This window comes from Lepidothrix coronata, unplaced genomic scaffold (genome assembly GCF_001604755.1).
Source record: "Lepidothrix coronata isolate B3197 unplaced genomic scaffold, Lepidothrix_coronata-1.0 Scaffold35, whole genome shotgun sequence".
NCBI lineage: Eukaryota > Metazoa > Chordata > Aves > Passeriformes > Pipridae > Lepidothrix > Lepidothrix coronata.
Genome location: NW_016690215.1, coordinates 4,858,487 through 4,883,047, shown reverse-complemented (window position 1 = coordinate 4,883,047; position 24,561 = coordinate 4,858,487). Strand labels below are relative to the sequence as shown.

The 24,561-nt window shown below is 41.7% G+C and overlaps 2 protein-coding genes and 1 long non-coding RNA gene across 9 annotated transcripts in view; 2 read left to right on the top strand and 1 right to left on the bottom strand.

The window, feature by feature from the left end:
* The window catches only part of AP1S2 (adaptor related protein complex 1 sigma 2 subunit), a 31,067-nt gene extending 28,252 nt beyond the window's left edge, over positions 1–2,815 (top strand). For 3 of the 5 annotated variants that reach the window (XR_001874277.1, XM_017812247.1, XM_017812245.1), the window contains one exon: positions 812–2,815. Coding sequence is in view for 2 of the 5 variants with exons in the window: in XM_017812247.1 (XP_017667736.1) it covers positions 812–859 (48 nt within the window). In the remaining 3 variants the exon portion in view is untranslated. Of the gene's footprint in view, positions 1–436; positions 620–811 lie in introns of those variants that run through there. The other 2 variants (XR_001874278.1, XR_001874280.1) reach the window with 2 other exon arrangements.
* A 64-nt stretch (positions 2,816–2,879) lies between these two features.
* Positions 2,880–21,619, bottom strand: ZRSR2 (zinc finger CCCH-type, RNA binding motif and serine/arginine rich 2). Its single transcript, XM_017812243.1, has 11 exons — positions 21,525–21,619; positions 19,746–19,825; positions 19,502–19,598; positions 19,097–19,205; positions 18,702–18,788; positions 16,413–16,451; positions 14,200–14,315; positions 11,190–11,403; positions 8,899–8,954; positions 8,610–8,719; positions 2,880–7,952 (listed from the first exon to the last, which is right to left on the bottom strand). The coding sequence occupies exons 1-11, from the start codon at positions 21,569–21,571 to the stop codon at positions 7,471–7,473; spliced, it is 1,437 nt and encodes a 478-aa protein (XP_017667732.1). The 5' UTR covers positions 21,572–21,619; the 3' UTR covers positions 2,880–7,470.
* LOC108495979 lies at positions 10,028–13,674 on the top strand. Of its 3 annotated transcripts, XR_001874282.1 has the most exons (4): positions 10,028–10,159; positions 10,841–10,932; positions 11,835–11,885; positions 12,777–13,674. It is a non-coding gene; the product is annotated as an uncharacterized LOC108495979 (long non-coding RNA). The 3 variants fall into 3 exon arrangements; XR_001874283.1 differs by lacking the exon at positions 10,841–10,932; XR_001874281.1 differs by having other exon boundaries at positions 10,028–10,932.
* Positions 21,620–24,561: the final 2,942 nt, after the last annotated feature.

Genomic DNA, 24,561 nt, shown 5'->3' with positions numbered 1-24,561 from the left:
CATACGGACACAGTATCCCCTTGTATTTACTATGACATTGTTAATAATTATGGAAAAGGTCAGCCTAATGTTCCTAGTGTAAACAATTTCTGTTGAGATACTATGGAAATAATGAATATAAAACTGATGATAAACCTTTGGAATTTGGTATTAAACAACTTGCTCTGAATCTAAAAAAAGCTTTTTAATATTAGAATTAACCTAAAACATTATGCCTGGTGTGGAATAATAAAATTCCTGTCTTAGAAATTCCTCTGCTTCTAAAAGGGGTGAATTTATTTGACACCAGGCATACCAAGGTACCTTGACCTGGTTTTATGAATTAAGCATGGGATCACTGTAAAAAACCCAGACTCTTTATAAAGAGCTTAAGGGATACTGTATCTTAGTTGCATCAGTAGTTTCATTCATACATTTATTCATTATTCCCTAACAGATTTTTGAGACCTGTGAAACAATTCACCACAAAAATCACTGACTCCATTGCAAGATGCTTCCCCATCCCTCCCCAATTCCTTTCTCTTTTACTTGGTTGTGATTTGTTCCCTGCTGATACATCTGAATTGTTTTATTTTTATTGCGCTTAAGGGCAATAAAATCTACCAGCTATTCCTGTGAACCATGACAATCTAATTAACAGCTCTGTGAAAAGTGCAGCTAATACCGTGTTTGCAAATAGCAGTCCTTGTATGTTTTCGTGTCTTTCAGCTTTTCTGTTTTAATTCAGCATCTTCCATACTAACCCATGTTCAGTGCTCCTCAATAGAAACACAGGGTTCATTTACTACTGTCTCAAATTTTCCCTCCGTAGGAAGCAGAGACCCCTCGTAGTGTACTTGAAGAAATCGGATTGACATAAATCTTCAGCTGATGCCATCTCAGTGTTTCATACTGTAAATGTTCACTGCCATCATTGTAATGTTTAGCTAATGGTGTAAGATGCTGTTTGTCAGTATTACTGTTTTGCTAAGCTGCTTCTTTCAGGCCTACAAGAAAAAATACGTCTTTTTAAAAAGGGAACAAGAAACCGAAGTTCAAAATTTATAATGAAAGGGAATTAGATTTAAATTGACTCAGTGTCTCCCTTCACTGCATTTATAGGAAAATTGCATTTGACTTCGATAAGTGTACTGTTTTTTATAAGGAAACTTGACTTCAGGAAATAAATGTATTATTATGACATAGCATAGCATATCTAAATGAAAAGAAACTACACAGACAACTCCAAATATGAAATGTCATGGTGTGAAAATTGTGTTTATGCAACCAAAGAATTTGTTCATCTACATTTTAGTCACCACTTATGATAATTCTGCTTATTTCAGTTGTTGCATAAAGAATGGAAATATCTGTTAACTACTGAATTTGTCATTATACCAAAGAATCCTGCCAGGATCTGCATATCAAACTGGTAAACACTGTTAAGGTGATAACTGCTTTTTGCAAGAAAACTGCAAAGTGATTCGCTCACTAGATGTGAGGGTGTATTTTAGTGTAGCTACCTTTAGCAAAACTGTACAAGTTACTATACTCAAAAGGGAATGCATGGAGGAAAGAAGGAAAAAAACTCAAATAAGGAAACTGTTTTTAGGTCTGATATTAGCTTTTTCTGACCATGAACACAGGAAAGGAGGTCAGCTTTCTGACTGAATAGAGGGATTTGCATGATGAAAATCAAATACTTTCAAAGATGGGGAAGATGGAGTTTTACAAAAGGGACTTTTTATTATTTTCTTTCCAAGTTTACCAATTACTTGTATTTTTAGTGTTTTATAGTTAAGCTTCAATGGGTGTATAGGTACCTCTAGGAAAAAGAAAAGGCCACACTAAGTGTCAGTGTCATTTAACTGCTTTTCTTGATTTACACCTTAAACATGGCACATCCCTTAGGAAACTCCTGCGTGATGTACAGTTGAACCAACTGATTTGCAGTGAGAGCTCTTAGGTATTAGATTTGTATAGTATATTCATTGCAAATGTAAACTGATATCCAGTAATACTTTTGACACTTTGAGCAGACTTTCAGTAATTATAAACTAAACCTGCTTTGATTGAGGAAATTCCACTGACGTGTGGTTTTGAGGAGGTAGGGCTGCACTTGGGAGCTGTTGGGAGCTGCCAGGTTCTGCTGTGTGTCTTTGTGCTCCCTGTGGAGGTGGGATCATCCCCTCCCTCCCCAGGAATCTCACTCTAGGAGTTGTGGCTCATTCACTGCATAGTGCCACATTTTCACAAAGCTTGGCTCTGGCAGTGCTGATGGCAGCAGCACTTCCGTGGCCAGCTGGAGAGCTGGGCTGTGGGCTCGCTGGGATCACAGTTAAGTGGCACCCAGCAGGAAAAGTGCAGTGTTGCCACTTTCAAGGCCCCTGATCCAGATCCCAGTATAAATGCTTGTGGCAACAGAAAGGCCAGCCAGGGCAGGGCTGTGTGTGCTACTCCTGTGGCAGTACCGGGCTGGTGCCGGTGAACTCGGGGCATTGGAAGTTGTCTACTTATGCCCGTTCTAGGATTTACACTTAGAGATTCCAGATTGCAGGAGACTGTTTTTGTCCCAGGGCATCTCCCCAGTGCACAGTGGGCAGGAATAGATGAGGGTGAAATCGCAGTGGAATGACCCTGTGTGTGAGATTGACTTAAATTAAGGTAATTTTACTTCAAACCAGAAGCAATTTTATATGTATTAAACATGTTTTTAAAGTTTACACTGTCACTTGTATGTGCTTGGCTGAATTAAGCTTTCTTGTGATTGTGATAAACTGTTTGACCTCTGTCTGTCACATTGGTTTAGTTGTAATAAATGTCCATTTTTACACCATTGCTCTGTGTTTATATGTAATTAGTGCTGGTGTTTGCAGAGAAAAGAAGAGGCTACTCAGTGCTGGCTTAAAAAAAAAAAGGGAAATTTTATTACAGTGCTTAACCTGTTCTTGAGCACTTCATTAAAAAATGTTGAGTATACTGTGTCCAAGATTAGTTATTTACATCCATTTAAATTGTACAGAAAGCAATAAATTAGCAAGTTTTTGGAAGGCTTACCACATTAAACATGAAATTTATTAAAGTGGATGTTAAATTGATGGGGTAGTACCAATTCATTTGAAAATTAAAAGAAACCACATGTTCAGAGAGAATTCTAGATAATACAGACTGAATATTCAGTTCCTTTCGTGGAATTCTGAGCAAGTCAATGCAACGTTCACAGTCGTGGTCTCAACCAAAAATTTCTCAGACGAATCTGTTCTCCACCTTTCTAAAAGAACTGAACTGGTTGATGATGTCAGCAAAGCATGGGGAAAACTTACCATCTTTGGGCATTTCTGAAATTATTTGAAATAAAATTTTGTTTCTTGAATTTTCTGTCTTGTGGGGAAGGGGTGGGGGGAGCTAAAGAATCAATTGGAATTTCTGGATTGTTTAGGCAAGTTGATTGTTGGCTTGAGTGTCTTCAACTTCACTGACTTAAGTCTTTACCTTGTGCCATGGATTATGCTTGTACAGCTTGCTTCGCAGTCTGTCTCATGGCTTGACAAAGACCGTCAATGTTTCATCGTTTTTGGTTTTTAACCATAGATACTGAATTCAGCTGATATATCGGGGTTTATTTTAATTACAACAAGCTTACAGTGAAAGCAAAAGGAGCTGCACTCTTCAGATGATGTAAGAAAATAAGTTAGGTCGTTAGGTTACTAACTAGCATAGACTTTCATCTTTCATGTTTTGAAAGAAGTGCTGATCCAGGACAGGAAGCAATAGCATCTTTGAGCAGGCTCTTGCATGTCTTTAGAAAAAACCTCAAGTTATTCAGCACACAGGAATGTCACTGGTACACTTGAGAGCAGTTTCTGATACAGTGAACGTGCTAACACAAAACTGGATCCAAGAGAGCCATGCTGCCACCACAGGGCATAAAGCTGGGAGAGGAGTCCCTTGGGATGCATTTTGGACAATGTGCCCTATACACAAAGGAAGGGGCCAGAGAGGGAAGGCCTTTCTGGGTACGCTTGTTCCCCTTCCATAAGAAATGCCATGCATTCAACACACAGACACGTGCTACCCCTCCTCACCCTGTGATGGGTGTTTGCTACTCTGCACAGGCAGGCAGGGAATGAAATCCCACAGAGGGGGCCAGCTGCAGCTGGAGGAAAGGCAGTGCTGCGAGGGGGCAAGCCCAGTTACCTGATGCCTTAATTCTGCTGGGCAGCAACAGTGCCTGTGCCTATGGGAATTCCCACCATGCTGCCACTATTCCCCTCGTGCTGCTGGAACAAGGCAGCCTTGCTGCCAGGTGGGCTGTTCCTATTCCCACAGATGGGCCGGAGCAGAGCTTGCTACCCATCCTGACTGAAACAGAGTGTCTGGCAGGATCTGGCACTGCCACCCCCAACCTCTGCATAAACACCCGCTCTCAGAATCATGCCAAAGCACCTCTGTGATCCCTGCAGAATTCACAAGTGAAAAAAACCTATTTTGAAAGCTGCTGCTTTTAAGCAGTCATTAAAAAACAAACCAAAACTTGGCCAATATTAGTTCACTTTACAAGGTCCTTTTCTGTGGAATATGCAGAATAACACGCAGTGGGAACAGGCTATTCATTGCAAATTTAAATCCTTTCTGTGTTTTTCTGGGGCTTCACCCCTTTGGGAGAGAAAAGAATTAAGCTTAACATTAAAAAACTTGTAGTCTCTTTGTCTCTCCAGAATAAATAGCTTACTCAGCTAATAATAAAGAAACACAAAACCATGCATATAACACTACTTAAGGCTATGAAGCAGAGAAACAATACTGAAAAATAAGAACTCTGAAGTTAGAAAACTGGTTGGATCCCAGGTTTCATGCTGACAAATGCAAGCTAAATGTCAGATCTACAGCACTCAAATTCTGTGTAATAAACAGACTGCGGGTGAAAGTGAAGGGTAATCACAGCTACCAGTCCTACACTGCACAGGTACAGCCAGCATGGTTGGGTCCAGACCTCAAGAAAAACAAGCTGAAGCTTCAGCCATGGTAGTAGCAGAAATAAAGTATATTTAAATTTTACATGCATCTCTGAGCAAGCCTTTTTTCTTTTTTTAATTACAAGAACCTTTTTTTTAAAAAGAAACATACAGCCACTCAGGTTCCCAGATGCCATTATAAAACTAGGGACAAGGAGCCTAATTACCTGTGGAATTCTCACATGGGTGAGAGTTTGTACTTAGCTTCTAATCCCACAGAGACCTGGTTTGCTTATTTCACCCAACAGGTCACAGGTTCCCACCACTCACTCCACTACTCCTTGAGCTCCATAATTGATTTTGCTGGGATAATGCTCCACCACAGCCCAGCCGCGTGACACGGGATGCACAGCATCTGCAGATGTCCCAAGGCAGCTCTCCCACTGGAGAGCCTTGGCCAGCAGGCTGGGTCAGCAGCACGAGCTGTGGGAAGCAAGGCATCCCCAGGGAAAGAAAGATACCAGCCTGCTGGTGACATCTCTGCACGCGGGAAATGCCGGTTCAGTTCTGCTCCGGGGAACTGAACCAGAGTTTGCCACATGCTGCACAAGTGACCACTGAGACAACTGAGCATCTACAGAAAAACAGAAACCTCAGGAAAAATCTGTCTGTAAGGTCTAGTCAGAAAAAGGTATGAGAAACTGGTGGTCACAAATTTCTCAAATGGAATTTAAAATTAGTGCTGTCTATCCTTTGAAATACGCCTTTCAAAGTTATTATTTTAAAAGTTATGCTATTACAGCTCCTACATCTGTTAATAACTAAAACATTTAATCAAATTAACTAAGCTACAGCTCTGCCTACAGTTATGACAATATATAGTGAAAGTTGGGTTTGAACTGAACATCAATATATAGCACTTTTGTTGTATTACTCCATATTGGACAACAGTTACACATGAAGAAAGAAGGAAAAATGTATAATCAGCATGCTAGGTGCAGTATGCATTTAGAAAAGCAAAAATATATATATTATATCCAGAAGCAATGTTCACTCACTCTTAACTATCCTGGGGGAAAAAAGACATTCTTGCTGTGAGGAATGCTATTGGTAAAGTTTGGATAATCCAGATTTTCTATGGTAGTGCATGTTACATCATTGGAATCTTAATGAATTCCTATTTGGGAGCACTTCACGCCTACTTCAGGCTTCTAACTCGTGGAGTCTGATCTGTATTCTAAGGGCAGGAGCACAAGTTCTTTGGAGAAGCTAAAGAGAGGGAGGTATCTCTGCAGACCTGCACCTTCAGCCCCACAAACTCCTCTCTCCAAGCATCTGAGGTGCCCACGTTAAATACCTGAAGTTAAGCTGTATGAAGTACAGTCCATCTAACAGCACAAATCTTTCATTTAAAAGTGAAAAAATATTTATAAGGATTTATCTAACTGGAGGTACTTTACTAATACAGCTGTCATTTCAAAAAGGTTTTGTCCCTGTAACTTCATTTTTATGTACCCTACTCTACACCTTGGCTGTAGGAAAGCAAGGCAGTAGGGTGCCTAAAACTGTTTGTAAAATAAACCTAAAACCCATAAAAAGTCAAGTCCTCCTCTACCAAAAACAAAGTATTCTTTCAGGTATAAAACCTTCAGTTTCTTCAGCCACTGTGCAACTGTCTTGATCGAGCCTTCACAATCACATTTGCATCTTTGGTTCCCAGATGGGACACTTCCACCCCTCCAGCACAGGTTAGGCAAGTTGTTTTCACCTACAAATGGTGTGCAGCCAAGAAGTATGTGAAGTATTTTCTATCCTCACTCAAGGATTACAGTTGCATGGTTTCCACTCTTACTTGGGGATTAAGGTACTGAATAAAATGATTGTTTCTCTGTGTAATTCCCACTCGGTTTTAGTCTACTGCAATCCCTACAGGCAATTAGTCCAGCAGCTCAAGTCAGGGGAGAGAGAAAAATCCAACACTCATGACCACAAAGCTCCTACTGGGCAAGTACTGTACAATCAAACAGTGATATCTTTGAGATCCCTTTACTCAAACTCATAATACGATTATATTTACTTTGTCTAGAAAGATTTCCCATAAACAGATGAAAAATACAAACGGCAGTTGTCTACACAGACCTCGGTCTGCAGCGTGCAGGGGTGTGAATTTACTGCACACTGGCTGTTCTGTACTAACTCCCTACAGGGACAGGAAACACTTAACACACACAAAACAGAAAAAAGCATATACCAAAGAGGCTTTACTTCTCTATTTGTACTCAGTGTGTATCCAGGTGTTGCAGCAGTTCGGAGGGACAGAGTAGCTAGAGTACTTGACGTTCACACCTTCTATAGGACTTAAAACTTTTCATTTTCTGAAGCTTAGCACACAATAAACTAGGTTCCTTTATTAGGAAGAAACATTTTAATGTGCAAGAACACTTTATTTGAAACTCAAAATATATCTGGTGCCCTGTTGTAAAGATTCCTCTGTCAGATCTATTTCTGATCAATTACCGATTTCTAAAAGTAACTCTCACTTTGTTTTGGGAGTTTCACTATTTTTTCCTCTGCTGCTTGATCTCTTTTTACCCCTGCTCCTGGATCGAGAGGAACTCCGGCTTCTGCTCCGACTGCGAGTTCGACTGTGACTTCTGCTGCGACTGCGGCCTCTCCTCTTTCTCCCCCTGCTGTGAGACCTCCTCCTCTCCCCGCTCCTCGACCGCCCCGATCGGCGCCGCCTCTTGTTTTTGCGGCGGTCCTTTTTTCTCTCGGACTCTCCATTTCTCCGGTAAGAATGATCTGGGCTCGGGCTGCCCCTTCTCCTGGACCGGCTGTAATAGTCATCACGATGGCTTGATCTGTTTCTCCTTTCAGAGTTTTTAGACAACTGATTAGTCCGTTCAGGAGAAATACGTATGTCTCTGTTGGCCTCCCAAAACTCATTGTTTGGGTTTTTGAATACGTGAAGAAAGTTGCAGTGTTTCCCTCTTGGACACTTCTGCCTTTCAAATAAGCCTGCAACAGATTAGGGTTTGATTTTTTATGAACCAGATCATCTATTAAATCTCTTTCTTCATTATGTACCTACTGAGGAGAAACTTAATAAACTAAATTTCGCTTCTCCAAACAGAAAAACATGCCTCTGACCACCTATCAATTTAATTCACACAAGATTAATTTTCCTTGTGTACTTTTCTTGGAATTAACTTTTTAACAGCTATGAAGGTTTGGTTTTACCTTAGAACAAATTTCATTTTTCATTTAATTAAATTTCATTTATCTTAATCTAAGGGTGTAAATCTAGATAAGTTAAATGTGATAGCTACTGCTAAGAACTGTTGATAGTTCAGAAATTGCTGCTGCTTTTCGAGAGATAAAGTAGTACTTCGTGTAGTTTCATCTTAAGATTATTATTTCCAAAGCTAGAATCTAAACTTTCTTTTCCAGTCCAAGGTAAATCCACTAAAACAATTCAGGCACTTACATGCCATGGTATAATATTTCTTTTCTTTCCTAGATCTACATAAGCAAGTTAGCACATGTGTCTTCCAAACGGACATGAACTACAACATTAGGCAGATCCGAAAGCTGCAGACTAATCCTTCTTTTTCACTTCTATTAGTACTCTTTGAGTAACACTCGTTCTCTTTTCCGAGTGTTTACATGACTCACCACAAATAGCAGTCTTCCACCTCGTCACAGGACAGAATTCACAATGAAGCTGTCTGCCTGCATACCATCGTCCACTGAACAGGGCCAGGGCTGCCTGACAGTCCTTCTCTCTTTAAAAAGTAAAACAACACACAGCATTACCATCACACAATCAGTTCAGACATCACTTACCAATTCTGGCCTCCCATTACAGTATGAGAATGAATCACATGGATTATATAAACACTTCTTATTCATTACTCAGCGCTGGAGTTTAGTTCTAGCACTGAGTACGACTGCGAGTACTTACGACTGGTACTGGACGTAGACATTTCCTCGCAGGTGAGGCTCATAGTTGCAGCTGACCTGAGGGGATGGAAACACAAAGTCAGTGCAGTGGAAGGTTTTTGCTGTACAGCAGCTCCTGCATTCTGAGATGGGCCATTCATTTACAAGAGCTCATCCATATCAACTTAGATATGATTTTCTTCTGAACACTTAGTTTTAACCAAAAAAAAAAAGAAAAAAGCCCATCTGGCTTATGTTTGACTGTTTCCAGCATTATGCTTTGATTAACTTTGGGACATCGGCTTCACTTAGCCCACAAGACAGTTTATACTCCATTGTCTTGCACTTGTCTGGCCCAACCCTTCTGTGCAACAGACACATCTGCTCTGAAAACAATTAGTAGTATCCTCATGTGGAAATGCAGGATTCATTACAGTAAGAGACTCTTTAGAGCAATTTACCTTCACAGCATCCCCGTGAGATGGGTTAGAAAAGCTGAAGTCACCAGCTTTCACTGTACAGGTTCTAAAAACCTTTTTTTTTGTAATGATTTAGCATTCAGAGTATAACTAAAGCTCTCAAAAAATACACAAATTACCTTCCAGAAAGCTTGCTGCTAATTACAAAAGATTCTGATGGGCAGGCCCAGGCAGGTGGAACACAGTTCACCAGGGCAGAACTGTGATCCCAACCTCTGTTGCCCCCGGCCTCTTCCAATATCTGCACAAATGAGGCTAGCAGCTCCTTTCATCCCTGAACCCTGACTGATCCTCAGGAAATATTTCTTTGTGCACTGGATCAGGAAAGGGCTTCAGTCACAACAACAAGCAGTTGTATAATTAAATATTACAGGAAGGAGTCAAACTATTTGAGATAAACAATGTCAACACAAGAACAAGAGAGAACGATTTTGGCATAGACATTTTTGGGTAGGAAGAGTGTTTTATTAGGATCTCCCAGACTCTGGAGCAGCTTCCCAGAAAGAACAAGAAGAATAAAATCTCGGGCTACACTAGAAAAAGAAATCAGCTGAAAGAGGGGTGTGTATAAGCTGATTCTAAACAGTTGCAGAGACTCAGCTCACTCACAGTTAAGATCCCTGCAGCCAACATGTCATTCTGAAGCATATCTAATGTAATGAAAATGTCCATAAGAATCACCTTGTGATTGCACAATTGCCTTGGAAGCCATGGAATGCCACACAAACAGTCGTAGGGACCCAAGTAGGTGCATCTTAGCACAGCCACCCAGAACGATACAAAGTCAAGGACCTGACTTTGCTGGTAAGACATTTTAACCCACCTCCATAGGGAATCTACATCCCATCTTCTAGCACAGACTACAGCTTGCTGATAGCCCATGAGTCAAAATATGGAGGGGATACTCCTCCAAACAAGTGAAGGTTTCTTACTTATAAAGCTCATTACACAACTATTCAAAATTCACTCTACTTTCCTCTTGCTTGAAATGCTAATAACACGTCAGTCCCGAGGCAGCTGTCAGTAGATGGAAACAAAAGGAGAAAAGGCACCATGTGCCTCCTGGTGACTGCAAGAAAACTCTCAGGAATGGCAAGCAGAAAGGGATGCTGCAATAGATTCTGATACGAGGAGATTTCACCATCCAAGCTGCATAATTTGGGGCAACATGGGACTGTTAACACACATCGTTGATCTCAGTGGTCTCCATTTACAGATCCCTGTTTTTCCCCATAAGAAATCACAATATAAGTGGGAAAAATTCAGTACAAAACATTCAGCAAACCAAATGCACAAACTAAGGATGGATGACAAATCTAAACACCATTTGCATAACTTACCTTTTTATAATTCTTCCTACTGGAATACCTACTAGCTTTTCAGTTCTTTGTAATCTGATTTTATTTTATCCAGCCAGTCCTAAAATGACATTGTTTGGGTGTACACTCCAAATACATTTCATACCCCCACTATTTCATTCCTTAGGCACAAATACAGTAGCTCAGATGTATTTATACTGTCTAACCATCTGAATGGACCCTCTGGGGCTTAGCACAGGATAAAGAAAGGACTGTGAGGTAAGTGGGCTGTTGAGCAGTGTGAAGAACTTGCAATATAAAAGCACAAGCTTTTATTAACAGTTCAGGGGAATGGGAGAGAAGATTCACCCAGAGGAAGACAGTGCTCTGTAACAGCAATGGCAAGTTTACAGGTTACATGAGAGATGTACAGCTTGCTGGAAGGACACTGTAGTTTCCTAACGCACACAGGATTTAGCTAGGGCATGCCAGACAGAATTTTTCTTAAGGCTTGTAAACCACACTTAGATGCATACCTTGAACTGAACAACCTTCCCCACATTCTGAAATTCAGGGAGCACGTCCTCATAGAACTCCAGGAACTGCTGGTAGGTCTCCTCATCACTGTACTCAAGACTTGCATCTGTGTCATAGTCATCCCTCCGGCACTGCTCCATGCCAAAGGTGATGAACATCCCTCGGACGAGGAGTGTCTTGCTGGATGTTGGGTAGTTATGCTTGCGAGAACACCTGGAGAGTAGCAGAGAAGAAAGAAAAGTGGAAAGATTGGCACGTACCGCAGAAAATGCATTTGTTGAAGCTTCAAACACTTGCCATTTTCAGTTACAGTTATTATAAAAGAAAATCCATTAGTGGGAGATCAGCGTATTTCAATTAGTAAAACAAATCTTTTGGAGTGAGTTTGCACATAATCTTGATGCTTCCTGCCATGTACAAATACATCGTTGCTTAAGAAAGTGTATCTACAAAAGCTATAGATATCAGTGTCACAATGAGAGCTAAAGTAATTTCTTTTAGGCTACTAGGGTTAAATGTGTTCCCAGTTTCTGAATGGCTTAAAAGATTGCCAGTATTCTTTCTACAAATTCATCTTAAAGCAAATCCCTGCTCTTCTTTCCACAAACTAAACAACTTTTACTGAAATTGTTCTCATCATATAGGGGTGGAGAGAGGGAGTGAGGGAAGGACAGCATGTTTAGACCTGTGGTTGGGTAAGTACAAGACTGCTATTTTTCCACTTCTAAAAAAAACATAAAATAAAAAAACTCTTTAAAGTCAGTCTTATCTTAGTCTGCATCCTCTTGGCAGCCATAAAACTATTAGGTCTCCCTCACCATCCATCATATTCAAGCTGCCTCCCTCACATCCTGAAATACAGTTCTCCCCCAGACACCTTTAGATCCACTAAGAACACAGATGTTTGCCTCCATGTTTATTTCACTGTGCTCTATGATCTCCATTTCATACTTCCCCAAGCAACTGGGTCATGCACTCTCCAACACATTTCTCCTTTTCAAGATATGCTCAGAAAAATATCCAGACTAGTCTGCCCTCTTCGTCTGGCACTGGCACAGCACAGACAAACTGCAGGGAGGTCAGGTCTCAGAATGGGCAATTCCAACCTAGACTTCAGCTACGAAGTGTCTTTCTGCACCCAGTCAGTCAGTCACCTTCTGGTTGACACTTTAAAAAAAAAAAGCGCCCTATCTCCAACCTCAAAACTAAACAAGGAGACAATTAATTTTATGATTATTATTTTTTTACATTTGAGAAGCTGCCTCCTTTTCCTGTTCAATTGGAATAATAGAACTCAAAATATTAAATCCAACCAATACTGCCTGTACACAAAATGACTACAGCACGTGACAGAACAAAAGGAAATTAATGACCCAAAAATCCAGTATTACTGCAAAATATCAGGGTTTGAATTAGAGGAAATGGTTAATAGTGAACTCAGCCAGTTTTAGCTTCTTCAAGATACAGTGAGCTTTGACAAGATTCAGCAATTATTTATTGGTAACACTGGCTCTTAGTTTTTCCCAACTGCTTCCAACCCATCCTTCCAGTCCTTACCCTGGCTGTACCTGTCCTTCAACTTACAGACAGCACCAGCGGTTAAAATGACCAGAATATGAAGGAAGCAGGTATGGGAGGAGAAAGAAGGAAGATGGAGAGGTATCTGAGATCAACAACTATGGATGAAAGAAGAAGGGCAGAATATGATGTTTCTCAGTATTTGTTTTCCAAGCATTATTCACAGTTCAAAGCAAAGCTGAATTCCATGCAATCCATAAGTAATCCAAGGAGGTTACCTCTATTAAAAACCACTGAAACAAAAATACTGCAAAGACCTAGACATTTGAAAAGCAAAAATGGTGTCTGCAGTGAAATAGCTGGCCAAATCTTTATTATGGAATTAAACACATATTTCAAAATAGAAAAAAAAGATGTGGACTTGAAGCTTCCATACAGTTGAATTATCACATAATTATCCACAATATACATCACACTGAAACAAATTACTCCTAGGATAAAGAAAACTATGATAGCTGGACCACACACATTTCAGTGATACAAGTTAGTAAAATAGCCTTATTAGTTTATGCTGAAGATTCATGTAATAAATATCAGTGTCTTCCCTGCTAAGATGTTATTCCTCCTAAACACAACAACAAAAAAAATCAGGTATTTTCTAGTCAGATGCTGCATTTGGGTCATCATTGTTCCTGGTCTCTGATGAACATGAACTCGTACTCCATGAATCTGTTTACACTTTTGGCTTTCTCTATGTCCTCAGGCAACAGGTTTTGCCATTTGTTTCGTATGAGAAGTCCTTTCTTTTTTGAAGCTGGTAAACACTCAGAAACACCTGATGAAACTGCAAATAATCCTTTCCATCCTACCATGAATTTCCTGTTCATCTACCACAGCCCTCTTCCATCCCTTCTTTCAAAAGAGTCTAGACTCAGTGACTTCTCCTACAGAGCTGTTTCTCATCTCTCATCATCTTGTTGTCCTTCTCTGGTCTTGCCTTTTACTATACTTCCCTCCCCTATCAGTGTACAAGACTCAAGAACTAATGTATCACACACTTAAATAGTGAGAATTCTGGAAGCTTTCACAACAGTGCAGATTTACCTTAACTTGCTTTAGTCCATTTGAGATTTGATTTTATCTTTTAGACAATGCAACGTATGCAAAGTAGACAACATAAAAAAAACGAAATCTGACATTTCAGGCCTGTACTAATAACAAACCAAATACACTCTGTCTGAATATATCTGTGCATGTGTCGGAGCTAAGGAAAACTAAGTCTGACCAATGTAACCAGAATGCACCATCAATAATATGCCATAAAAAATAGCTCAATTCCAGCCAGGCAATGCTTCTGCTCTCAATCCACGTCCAAATATATGGAAGTATTTTATAGAGCAATTTTTTTTCAGTTTGCTTATGACCTAATGAAATTGCCTCCCTTTCATCTCCCCAAAACACTTCTATGCTGGTAAATATTCAATTGATTACCTGTCTCCAAATCGGCAGGAACCTGTTTTAATATAGAAGGGGCAATTTGCTCTATCCTTCTCTGTTCCCAGATTCTCTGGGGGCTCTGGGTTATGCCAACTCACACCATTCTCCAGCTGTGGATAAAACATTAAAATACACAGAAGTTAGAAATGAATAAAGAAAGGGAATGTCAAAAATAAAACTGACAACTGAATTCACGTGCAATTGTGAGCACTGGGCTGCTACAAGGCAAGCTGAATCTATTTAAAGCCTTGTTTTCAAAGCTGCCCAGTGCCTTGGGCAGCTTTTTACACCTGTGCCATGCTTTAGCCCCAGCCAGACACCAAGCCCCACACAGCCACTCATTCACTGCCCCACCAGCGAGATCAGGGAGAAAGTAAGAAAGGTAAAAGCTGGAAAACCCATGGGTTGAGATAAAGACAGTTTAATAGGGAAAGCAAAAGCCAGGTACCCAAGCAAAGCAAAACAAGGAATTAATTCACTGCTTCCCAAAGGCAGGCAGGTGTTCAGCCATCTCTAGGAGCGCAGGGCACCATCACGTGTAACAGTGACTTGGGAAGACAAACACCATCACTCCAAAAGCCCATGCCCTTCCTCCCTTTTCTTCCCCCAGGTTTATATACTGAGCATGGTGTCATATGGTCTGGAATATCCCTTTGGTGAGTTTGGGTCACCTGTCCCGGCTGTGTCTCCTCCCAACCTCCCATGTATCGCCAACTTCCTTGCCAGCGTGGCAGCATGGAAAGCACAAAAGGCCTTGGCTCTCTGTAAGCCCTGCTCAGCAATAACAAAAACATCTCTATGTTATCAACCCTATTTTCAGTGCAAATCCAAACCACAGCCACGCACTGGCCACCATGAAGAACATTAACCAGCCAAAACCATCACAACTGGGAGAGAGAAAGCTAGGACTATTTACTTGTTTGAGCAATAGCTCAAAGCTCAGCAGGCTTAGCATTATTGCTGTTCTGTGCATCTAGAAAAGGCTAAAATAAAAACAACATGCCAAAGGCCGGAATTTAAAAAAATTAAATTCATAGTTAGCACTGGAAGTAAAAGTGCCCATACCGGTCATTTTGGTCCATTAAGATTTCTGTAATTCCAAATGGGCATACCAAGTTGCAAGCCTTGACTGACTACAACCAAGACACACATTTTAAAAAGGGAATTTTCATTCTAACCAAATAATCTGTAAAGCTGAGTGGCTTTACAGTTCTCCTTTTAAATCAACTGAAACCTGTTTATTTACAAGCAGCATTTGACCCTGTGACCAGTTCTGTTCATGACTTGCAGCCACAATTTTCTCTCACTAGAACAGCACTGTTACTTCAGCAGTAACTGAACCCTGAACTGATACTATAATGCAGTCTCTTAACATACCACATTTCTGCCTATTCCTTTGCAGACATGGCTGCTAATACATCTTGAGCTCTGGACAGGTAGCAGTGCAGAGCATTCTTCTACCCATATTACGAAATAGAGTTAGATCCCTACCTAAAGAACTGTTTAAACATGATCTGGAACCAAATGTAACTATGGCGATCAACACACAATGGATTAACTAGGTTAAAACTTATTTTTCAGATTCATGCAGTGGTTTAAACAGAGCTAGAATCCTCAGGAGTTTAATTTTATGACAGAGATAAAAAGCCAAATTATTCTTTAAGGCAATTTCTAAGACTCAAATGAAAACTGCAGTTTTCTTTGCTACACGCTGCCAGCTTGTGATCCATGCTCTTCCAGACATCTGAACAGTCAGCTTCTTCCTCCCCTACCTTTTTCTTTTCCTTAAGAATCTGTGCCCTTCTCTACCACTGAATCCTCTTATTTAGAGCCTGCCATCTGCTTTAAAAGACAAATTTGTCTTGCCACCCAGGACTGACAGATTTATTTAGAATTACAATTCACAAATAAACCGTCATGCACAGTGTTTTTTTAACAGCACACAGCAGTATTTCCAGGTTCATTTTGACTCAGATCTCCTGAACAGTCATCAGCATGCACAGCTGCACTGCCACCAACCAGCCAGAAATATGCTTAATTATGTTCCACCCAGTAAATAATTGTTTACAGCTCATGCAAGCCACTATATATTAAATTTATTCAGGCCATTAGGTTCTCAAGAGCAGATGGACAGCATGCTAGAAGACAAACACCGGATGGAAATTAAATTACTTTTCAGTTCTTTTTCAAAAAGTCTCTGAGCATACCTGGCTTTCAGCTTGATCCAGCATCCTCTGCACAGCTGCCTATAAATGGTGCAAACACAGGACTAGTGAAAACCCTGAGGACACGCAAAACATCTGTTGTCTTTAGTTAAGAACCTAATTTACAATACTCAATGATTATGCATAATGAAAGTTTGATGGGGTTTGCTTTAAAACCAGGAGATTTACTTTGGCTCTGTAGCAGTTCATGTACTACAAAGTTGTTAAAGGATACATCAGACAAGACCCTTATGTAGATGATTTTCTAAAGTAAACAATGGACATCTTAGAAGTTTAATTTTCTTTTTTAAAACTGTCATTGAACTACTGAATATTTAAATGTATCTCCTGCTCCAGCACACAGCCTGGTTACAGGTAAGTCCATAATTGTTTAGTTGCACTAAACTTTTTAACTCAAGCATTCTATGTAACACACAGAAAAACACAATGCTCAGTGAGTCTCTGTTAAAGCAAAAGATGTAACTCTTAAGAAACCTAAACATCATAAGTTAACTGTATCTAGCCTTCCAAATACAGGAAGACAATGAGGATATCTTTCCCTTACTTCTTCTAACTGGGCTGAGCAAAACTCTATCACTCTCCAAATCTGGCTGGAAATTGGTTCTAACAAATTATTCTAAGAAGTTCAAAGAAAAAAAAAGACATTTAAACATAATCAAAACAAGAAAATATGCTAGCACTGTTCTAATTTGGAAGAGAATTAATTAAATTAAAAAAGAGCAAATAAAAATTAAAAAATGCAATCCAAGATGAGAACGCAGAGAGCATCTGGTACTAATCATGAAGAATGTCAGATTTTATCCATCCTATTAAAGAAAACCAAAACAGAACAAACAAACAAAAAACCAAACCACATAAACAGAAAAACAAGCCAAAACAAAAAACACAAATAAAGCCCCAAACTACCACCAGTCACGAAATCAAAAAATCTATTTTTTCATCTTAGGGAGGGAAATCAGTTTCTTTTTTTAAATCACTGCTAGAATTTGAATAAACTGCTGTTTCAAGACACAGGCAAAATCAATTAAACAACTTTCTGTTGTTGGAATGGGTGGCTCCACTCCTAGCTGGGTAATCAGTTTCCCTCTGGCTGCCTGTCAATGCCCTCTATGAGCCAATTTAACTCACTAACACAGTAAAATAGTAACCCAGAAAAACACAAAGCAAACAAGCCAACAAGGAAGCAAAAAAGAAAGCAGCTTCCATCTAGTTCAGAGAACCAAATTATCCCACTGAGGGCTTGGGCAAACCCAGGCACTAGGAAAGAGAGGAGGAACAAAATCCTGCTGTTACCATGGTTCAACTCTTTGAACTGTATCTCAACCTTAAATCAAGGACACGAGCATCGGTTTCTCTCCCTATTCTGCAAAGAGAGAAATGGACTCAGCACTAGAGGAAGTAAGACAGGAAATACAACAACTGCTGTTCTTTGGCATTCCTTGTGCAAGTGTTACATCATCAGTGGCACAACCAGCTATTAACTGCGGGAGACAGAACTATCTGCTCACGGCTCCTCTCCTGCTGTGGTTACCAGACACAGTAGCAAGACATCTCCCAGTGAAATGACTTGAAACTTTTGTGATTGTGGAGAATCAAAAATGACCAAATCCTAGAAAGCTGCAGTCACCCTTCACTGGGAATAACAGGCCAGTCCTCACACTGGATTTCTGTACAGGACATCTTACATCCAGGTCATTGAACTTCTAAAACTTAAGAAGAATGTATCATTAACAGAAACGTCATCAATGACTTGTATCTTCCGTATAATTTTTTATTCCACCCAAGGAGCTCTGAAAAAAGATACGTCCTGTTGGATGAGTCAGGTAAAGAAGAGCTGTAACACATCTTTTGATTAAGAACTGTGTTAAGGAACAGCAGCAATGTACTTCCATATTCCATATCCTCTTTGGGCATTTTCTTCAGCACTGACTGTGTTCAACTGAGACATTAAGGAAGGACCATCTTTAACACATGATGCAGAAAGTGCACATATCAGAACCTGCATTGGCAGTGTGCCTTCATATTTAACTGATGTAAGCAATTACACACTCTGGACAACCAGATGTGTTAAAACAAGTTACCTATTATATGGATCCATTAAATGCTCTTTAACAGTGATTAACAGTTTTAGGAAATCAAACAGAATGGAGTAACCAACACATTTATACATTTGCTAATTATAACAAAATCCCTCTTCAACATGTATAACTGTTGCATTTCATCATGTAACAGAATATGTAACATGTTTATCCTCCCACCACCAGGAATCACCTCTCTCTCTTTCTTCTCCTGTTGCTTCTGCTGGGCCACTTCTCTCTCTTTTCTTTGCTGCTCTTCCCATTCTTCTTTGATCTTCCTCTTTATGATAAAAAAATTAATTATTTAAGGAAATAGTGCTTTATAATCCAAGTCAAAACTATCTTGTTTGACCCAAACAGCTCCTTGATCATTAAGTTTCCATCCAATCACAAGCAACTAAATCTCTGGACAATTAAAGAGTTGCTGTTTTCCTTTTCAATTTTGCTCTTCTAAATGAAAGACAGAAGAGCTTGTGCTTTCAAACACACAAGGATCAAGAAAAACAGGTCCATGATAAACCAGTAAGAATATTACCCTAAGTCTACCTTATTTCCAGGCACAACAGTAACAGTCAGTTTATACATCACCTCTTCTTCTTCTTGCCGTTTTCTTGCAGCCTCTTCTTTTTCTTTCTTTAGCTTGAACTCTTCTTGGGCCTTTTCTTCTCTCAGCAACCACTGCTCATGTAGTTTTTGTCTACCAAGGAAACCAGACACTACTCAGACCCTCCATTTAATGAGTATCCAGAATTGACACGACTGTCATGTACACAATTCAAATTTATTGCTCCAGCAATAACTGCAGCTTATCTAATCTTCCTTAAAAGAGAAAATTCAAATGGAATTATTCAGGCATTAGAGAAAAGAATGGTGTAACCTGAAATATTAAAAAATATTCTGTTTTACAGAATATATTCAAACTTTTCAAAGTATAAAAATGGAATTGACTACCTAAGTGTCTACTGCATATATGCCATTTCCAAGATTTTTCACCTTTCTGCCTCAAGTTTTTTTTCTTCTTCTTCTTCCTCCTCTTTTTCCACTTCCTCCTCTTCTTCCTCAGACACAGATTCATCTTTTTCTGTAGCTTCTGAGAAAAAAACACAAAACAATGCATCTACATAACTGGATGCTACAGCCAGCAAAGGATACACAGAATTATATCCTTAAAAAAAAAAAAAAGAAAAAACCCAATCACTTCTAGTTCCACTGACAGCATCAAGCACTTCACAGTTACCTGAGTCCCTTAGTTTGGCAAGCGCCTGCCGCTTTTTTTTCCTCTTCTCTTTCTTCAGAATAGCTCTGTACTTTTGATGGCTGAAGATGAGGAACATGAAGATGAGAAAACAGCCAAACAACTAATTTTTACTGTCATACATGCAATTAATTTCCTTCAGCAGAAAAAAATCCCACAAAATGCAAAATTAACAGCCACTCGTATGAAACAGTAACTCTGCAGCGGCATCTGACATGACAGTGAAATCTGTAGATCTGTGGCTGTGCTCTTAGAGGTACACATGGACAGCAGCAACAAGACACCACACAGGGTCTCATCCTTCTTGAGCTCTGCAGTGTTTGACATTATCACCAACTTCATGAAATCTCTCTCAGCTCTTGAAACTTGGTCACTAGATCAGATCAGGGAGCAAAACTTGGGGATCTTCTACCCTCCAATTCTGGCATACCTTTCAGCACATTCTAGTGTTTTTATGAAATTACAAGTTTTCTCTCATCTCCCTTGATACTCTCCACTGGCAACAATCTCAATGCACAGATAACAAAACACACACCACACCCCCCCACAATGCTCAGCTCTGCTCTTCTGCTGCAGAAGCTTGGCCAGACTCTCCCTTATTTGTCTGACAGCTCTGCATGGCTGCCTATACCAGGACCATGTTTGCACTGTGGTTAAAACCCCTCTAAGTATCTAAAACCTTCTCACATCAACTGCTTTTCTGGCAATTTTCATTCAAGGTCCCTCTTCCATGCCAGTTCATAATGGAAAAATAGGAGGGAGGGACGATCTCCAACTTCTGTCACTGTGCCACACCAAACACTGATCGGACATTAAAATCTTCCCATTTTGGAGTGTGTAATTTTAAAAGATTCCACAAGCATAACTCAGAACTTCACCAGCATCCCCAATCCTTCTGTTCAGGGCTGCTCACATGGTCACCACCTGCAGGGGTGCCATGGTGACACCAGGGTGGCTGTCCCGGGAGCAGCACTGCCCTCAAAAGCACTGTCCCTACATGGGCCCGCTGACCTGGTCAGCCTGGACACTCCGTGTCTCTGCCTGAAATGGACTGCATCCCTCAGCAGGTGCCTGGAGATGAAAGCAAGAACCTCCTTCCCAGTTCCCACGCTTCCTTAGGCACTCCTGAAGCCCAAGGCAGGAAGGGGGAGGACAACTCCCCTCACTCCCGGGCCAGCACAGCACACCGCTGAGGCGCACGGAGCAGCACCGCCCCAATAGCTCCAGGGCTGGGCTTCGTCTCCCCCTCGAGCCGAACGGCATCGGAGCACGGCCTTGGCAAAGAGCTGGACACCCGGGCCGGGGGCTCCCATCCCTGCGGCGGGGCCGGATGGGGCTCAGCCCGGGCACGCACATCCTGCAGCCTCCCCGCGCCTCTCATCGCCACGGCCGCCGCTCCCTCGGGCACTCCCCGCCCCGCGCGGCTCGGGCGGGCACGGCGGCCCCGCTGCCCCGGGACCGCCAGGGAGCGGCCTCGGCAGCGCCCCCCGCCCCGCCTGCCGGCTGCCCCCACGGCCCCGCTCGCTGCCCCTGCACGGCCGCGCTCCCGCCCCGCGCCTTCCGACCCCGGTTCCCCCCGCCCCGCGGGGCCACGGCCGCACCGAGCTGCGCCACTGCCAGCCCCGGCCGCGGGGCGGCCTCAGCCGCGCCCCCGTGCGCCCGGGCGGGCTCGGCCGGGGCGGGGCCGCGACCCTCTGCGGGGACCCGCGGGCTCTTCCCCTGCCCCCGGGGGGTCCCGGCCCGGCCCGGCCGCGGCCTCACCTCGGCTTCCCTAGGGGGGGCTCGGGCACCAACATGGGCGCCGCCATCTTGCGGGGCCGAGGGGGCGTCACGTGACCCCGCGGCGGAAGGGCGAGAAATCCCTTCCGGCAGCGGCGCGAGCAGCGGGGGGGGCGGGGCCGGGGGGCCTCGGCCGGGGCCAAGGGGTGGGAGAGGGGACGGAATTCCTGGTAGCCCTCCTGTCGGGAACATTCACGAGACAGGGAGTGCGTGGGAAAGTACCACTTTAAATTCCAGTTTACCGAATTCTCTTAAAGACCAGAAGAGGTGGAGTGCACTGAGTTTTTCGGTGCCCCAGAGATCACAGAATCACAGAACGGGTCAGGCTGGAAGGGAGCGCAGGGGGTCACCTGGTCCAACCTCCCTGATCAGGCAGGGTCATCCCAGAGCACGTGCCACGGGATTGCATCCACATGGTTCTTGAGTAGCTCCGATGAAGGAGACTCCACAGCCTCTCTGGGCAATCTGTTCAGTACACGGTCACCCACACAGTAAAGAAGTTATTCCCTATGTTCAGGTGGAATTTCCTGTGCGTCAGTTGCTACCTGTTGCCTCGTGTCATTGTGGTTGACACCACTGAGAAGAGCCTGGCTCCATCTTCCTGGCACCCCACCTTCAGATATTTATAGACACTGATGAGATCCCCTCTCAGTTGTCTCTTCTCAAGGTTGAACAGGCTTCCTGATTCAGCCTTTTCTGGTGATGTGTCATTTTCTCAGCGGTGTGGAGTAACTGGGTGCCAGTGGTGCAGTGCCTGAGCTCGCCCGAGGTGTTGCTGCACATGGCAGTGCCTGTGCTGGGTGATTGTCCTGGCTGCCAACAACTTGTGCTCTGTGAGCTATCTTGGTTGTGTAGGGAGTTGTGGGAATGTGGGGTGTTCCACACATTCCAGAGTTGAGGGAAGTCATGGCTCCAGTGCAGCAGCATTAGCACACTGGACTGGTACGTTGTTCAGTGACACTGCCTGTCACGAGGTGAGTTTCCAGTGTGTCTCTTGGCTGCCATGAATGTGGGGGATAAATGGCTGCCCTGGCCCACAGCCTGTCAGAGGTGAGGGAAGTCACAGCTCCAATGCAGCAGCAGCAGCAAACTGGACTGGTACATGGATCAACTGAACTCACACTGCTGATACACTCCCATCATTGTCTCTGAGGCATACACCTGACTTGATTATAAATATATTTCATGGCAGGAAACAAGAGTTACTCCTCACAGACCGTCGTGGATACAATGGGTGGAAATATGCCAGTTGTCAGTAATCAATTCCTCGGTGACACAGTGATAGATTGCAGCCTTCAGAGACAGAGTATTTGTAGGTTTTATTTGGGCATGTTTTGCATACCTATTAATAATGTACATTGTTGATTAATGTCTAAATTATTGTCCTAAACCACAATGTAGGATCTTCTTTCCTATATCCTGGGGGTAGTATATTGCATAAACAGTCTGAGCTGCTGGTGGTGAAGCACACCACAGCAGGCTTTGTCAAAATCTGACTAATTGACTGTGCTGTTCATTAACAGCATAATGAGTATCCTCTTATTTATTCTGAAGCTCGAAGTTATTCAAAGCAAGCATGTGACTGCTATAGTCAGCAGTTACATTTGCTACCTGACCAATGAATATTCAGCCTGTGACCTCTCTGCTTTTACTTAACCACGTGTCAGATCCCAGACTGTCTTAAAATGTTAAGGAGTTACCACTATTACTTTTACTGTTTCTTATGCAGAACATACATGTAAAATAACATACAATTTGCTGCTTCTTGGATGCAGAAGATGGCAGTATTGTGCATTTTACAACTGTTGAACCATTGACACCCATGAAAATTTTGACAAAAGCAACCAGATGTTTTCCATAATCTTATTTCATTAGGAAATTGCAACTATAACTTTTCATCCTCCTTTCAACAGAGTAAGTGCCATAATATTAACCTTCCCTTAAACTATGTATGAGTCAAAATGGAGAAATTCAATCATTCCTTTGATTGGTGTGCTACATTTCATCATGGCATTTTCCCAATGTACTTGGGGAAGGCACCATCTGAGCTTATATATTTCAATAGTGAAAAATAGGATCTCTTTTTAAGAAAACAAAAAACAAATATCCATAATGATTCTGAAAAAAGCTATCATCCTCTTCAAAATAGGAATACGGTATAATTACATTTGTTTCCATTTTGTTTATTATTAATTTATACACATACAGCAGCTTTATATTCAAGTCCAGGCACAGACTTTCATACAATTTAATTGATACAGTGTAAGAAAGAAAAACATATGACCATTCCAGGCAAGAGCCATTCACATATCCAAAGTAATGTAGCATTCCTGTCCGTAGCTGTTAGTCCTTGCACTGGAATTACAGGCCACAGTCCTTTACAAGCATAGTTTATTTTGGTGGACACCTTCAAGAAGTTTGTGGGGACTTATTCTTATGTATTTCCTAAACAAAAATACGCTTGCATGGTACAGTGTCATGTGAACCTCATCATGACAAGGTCGGTACTGGATGTACAGATTATGCTTCATGGAATAGCCCAGAGCAGAGAAACTTTTATCTTACAACTTGAAGTTACTTACCACGTTGCATTATAAATCTCTGTATGTCTTTCAAGATGTGTGCACCGAACTCTACATGTGTAGTAGAGCAGATCTGAGCGAGAGTGCAGAGACTCCATCTGGCACACATTTGCACTTCCTTTCCATGTGCTTCTTCTGGTTTCCATTTCGTGTATTTCCATCATTGTGGACTGACATAAGCAGATAAGAAGTGTTCACTCTTGTTTGCCCAAGCCCTGTGTGGAAAAAGGAAAGATACATTTTATAAGCATATAGATTATGTAAAAGTTGTCCTCGCCTTACATAATATTTGCTGTATGCTTCAGGAGAAGAGTGGTACTTTCCTCATGGAATTGTACATCTCTTTTTTTTTCTAGCTGAAGAAAATGAACATAAGAGAACATGTGGGATATGGCAGTCAATCATTAGTATGGATTTGTCTGACTCAGAAAATACAT

Coding starts and splice junctions, on each gene's coding strand:
- ZRSR2 (XM_017812243.1), bottom strand. CDS start 21,571: ATGGCGGCGCCCATGTTGGTGCCCGAGCCCCCCCTAGGGAAGCCGAG. Junction 14,316..16,412: donor TGGATCAAGCTGAAAGCCAG/GTATGCTCAGAG, acceptor TTTTATCCACAG/CTGGAGAATGGTGTGAGTTG. Junction 8,720..8,898: donor GTCTACGTCCAGTACCAGTC/GTAAGTACTCGC, acceptor TACTTTTTAAAG/AGAGAAGGACTGTCAGGCAG.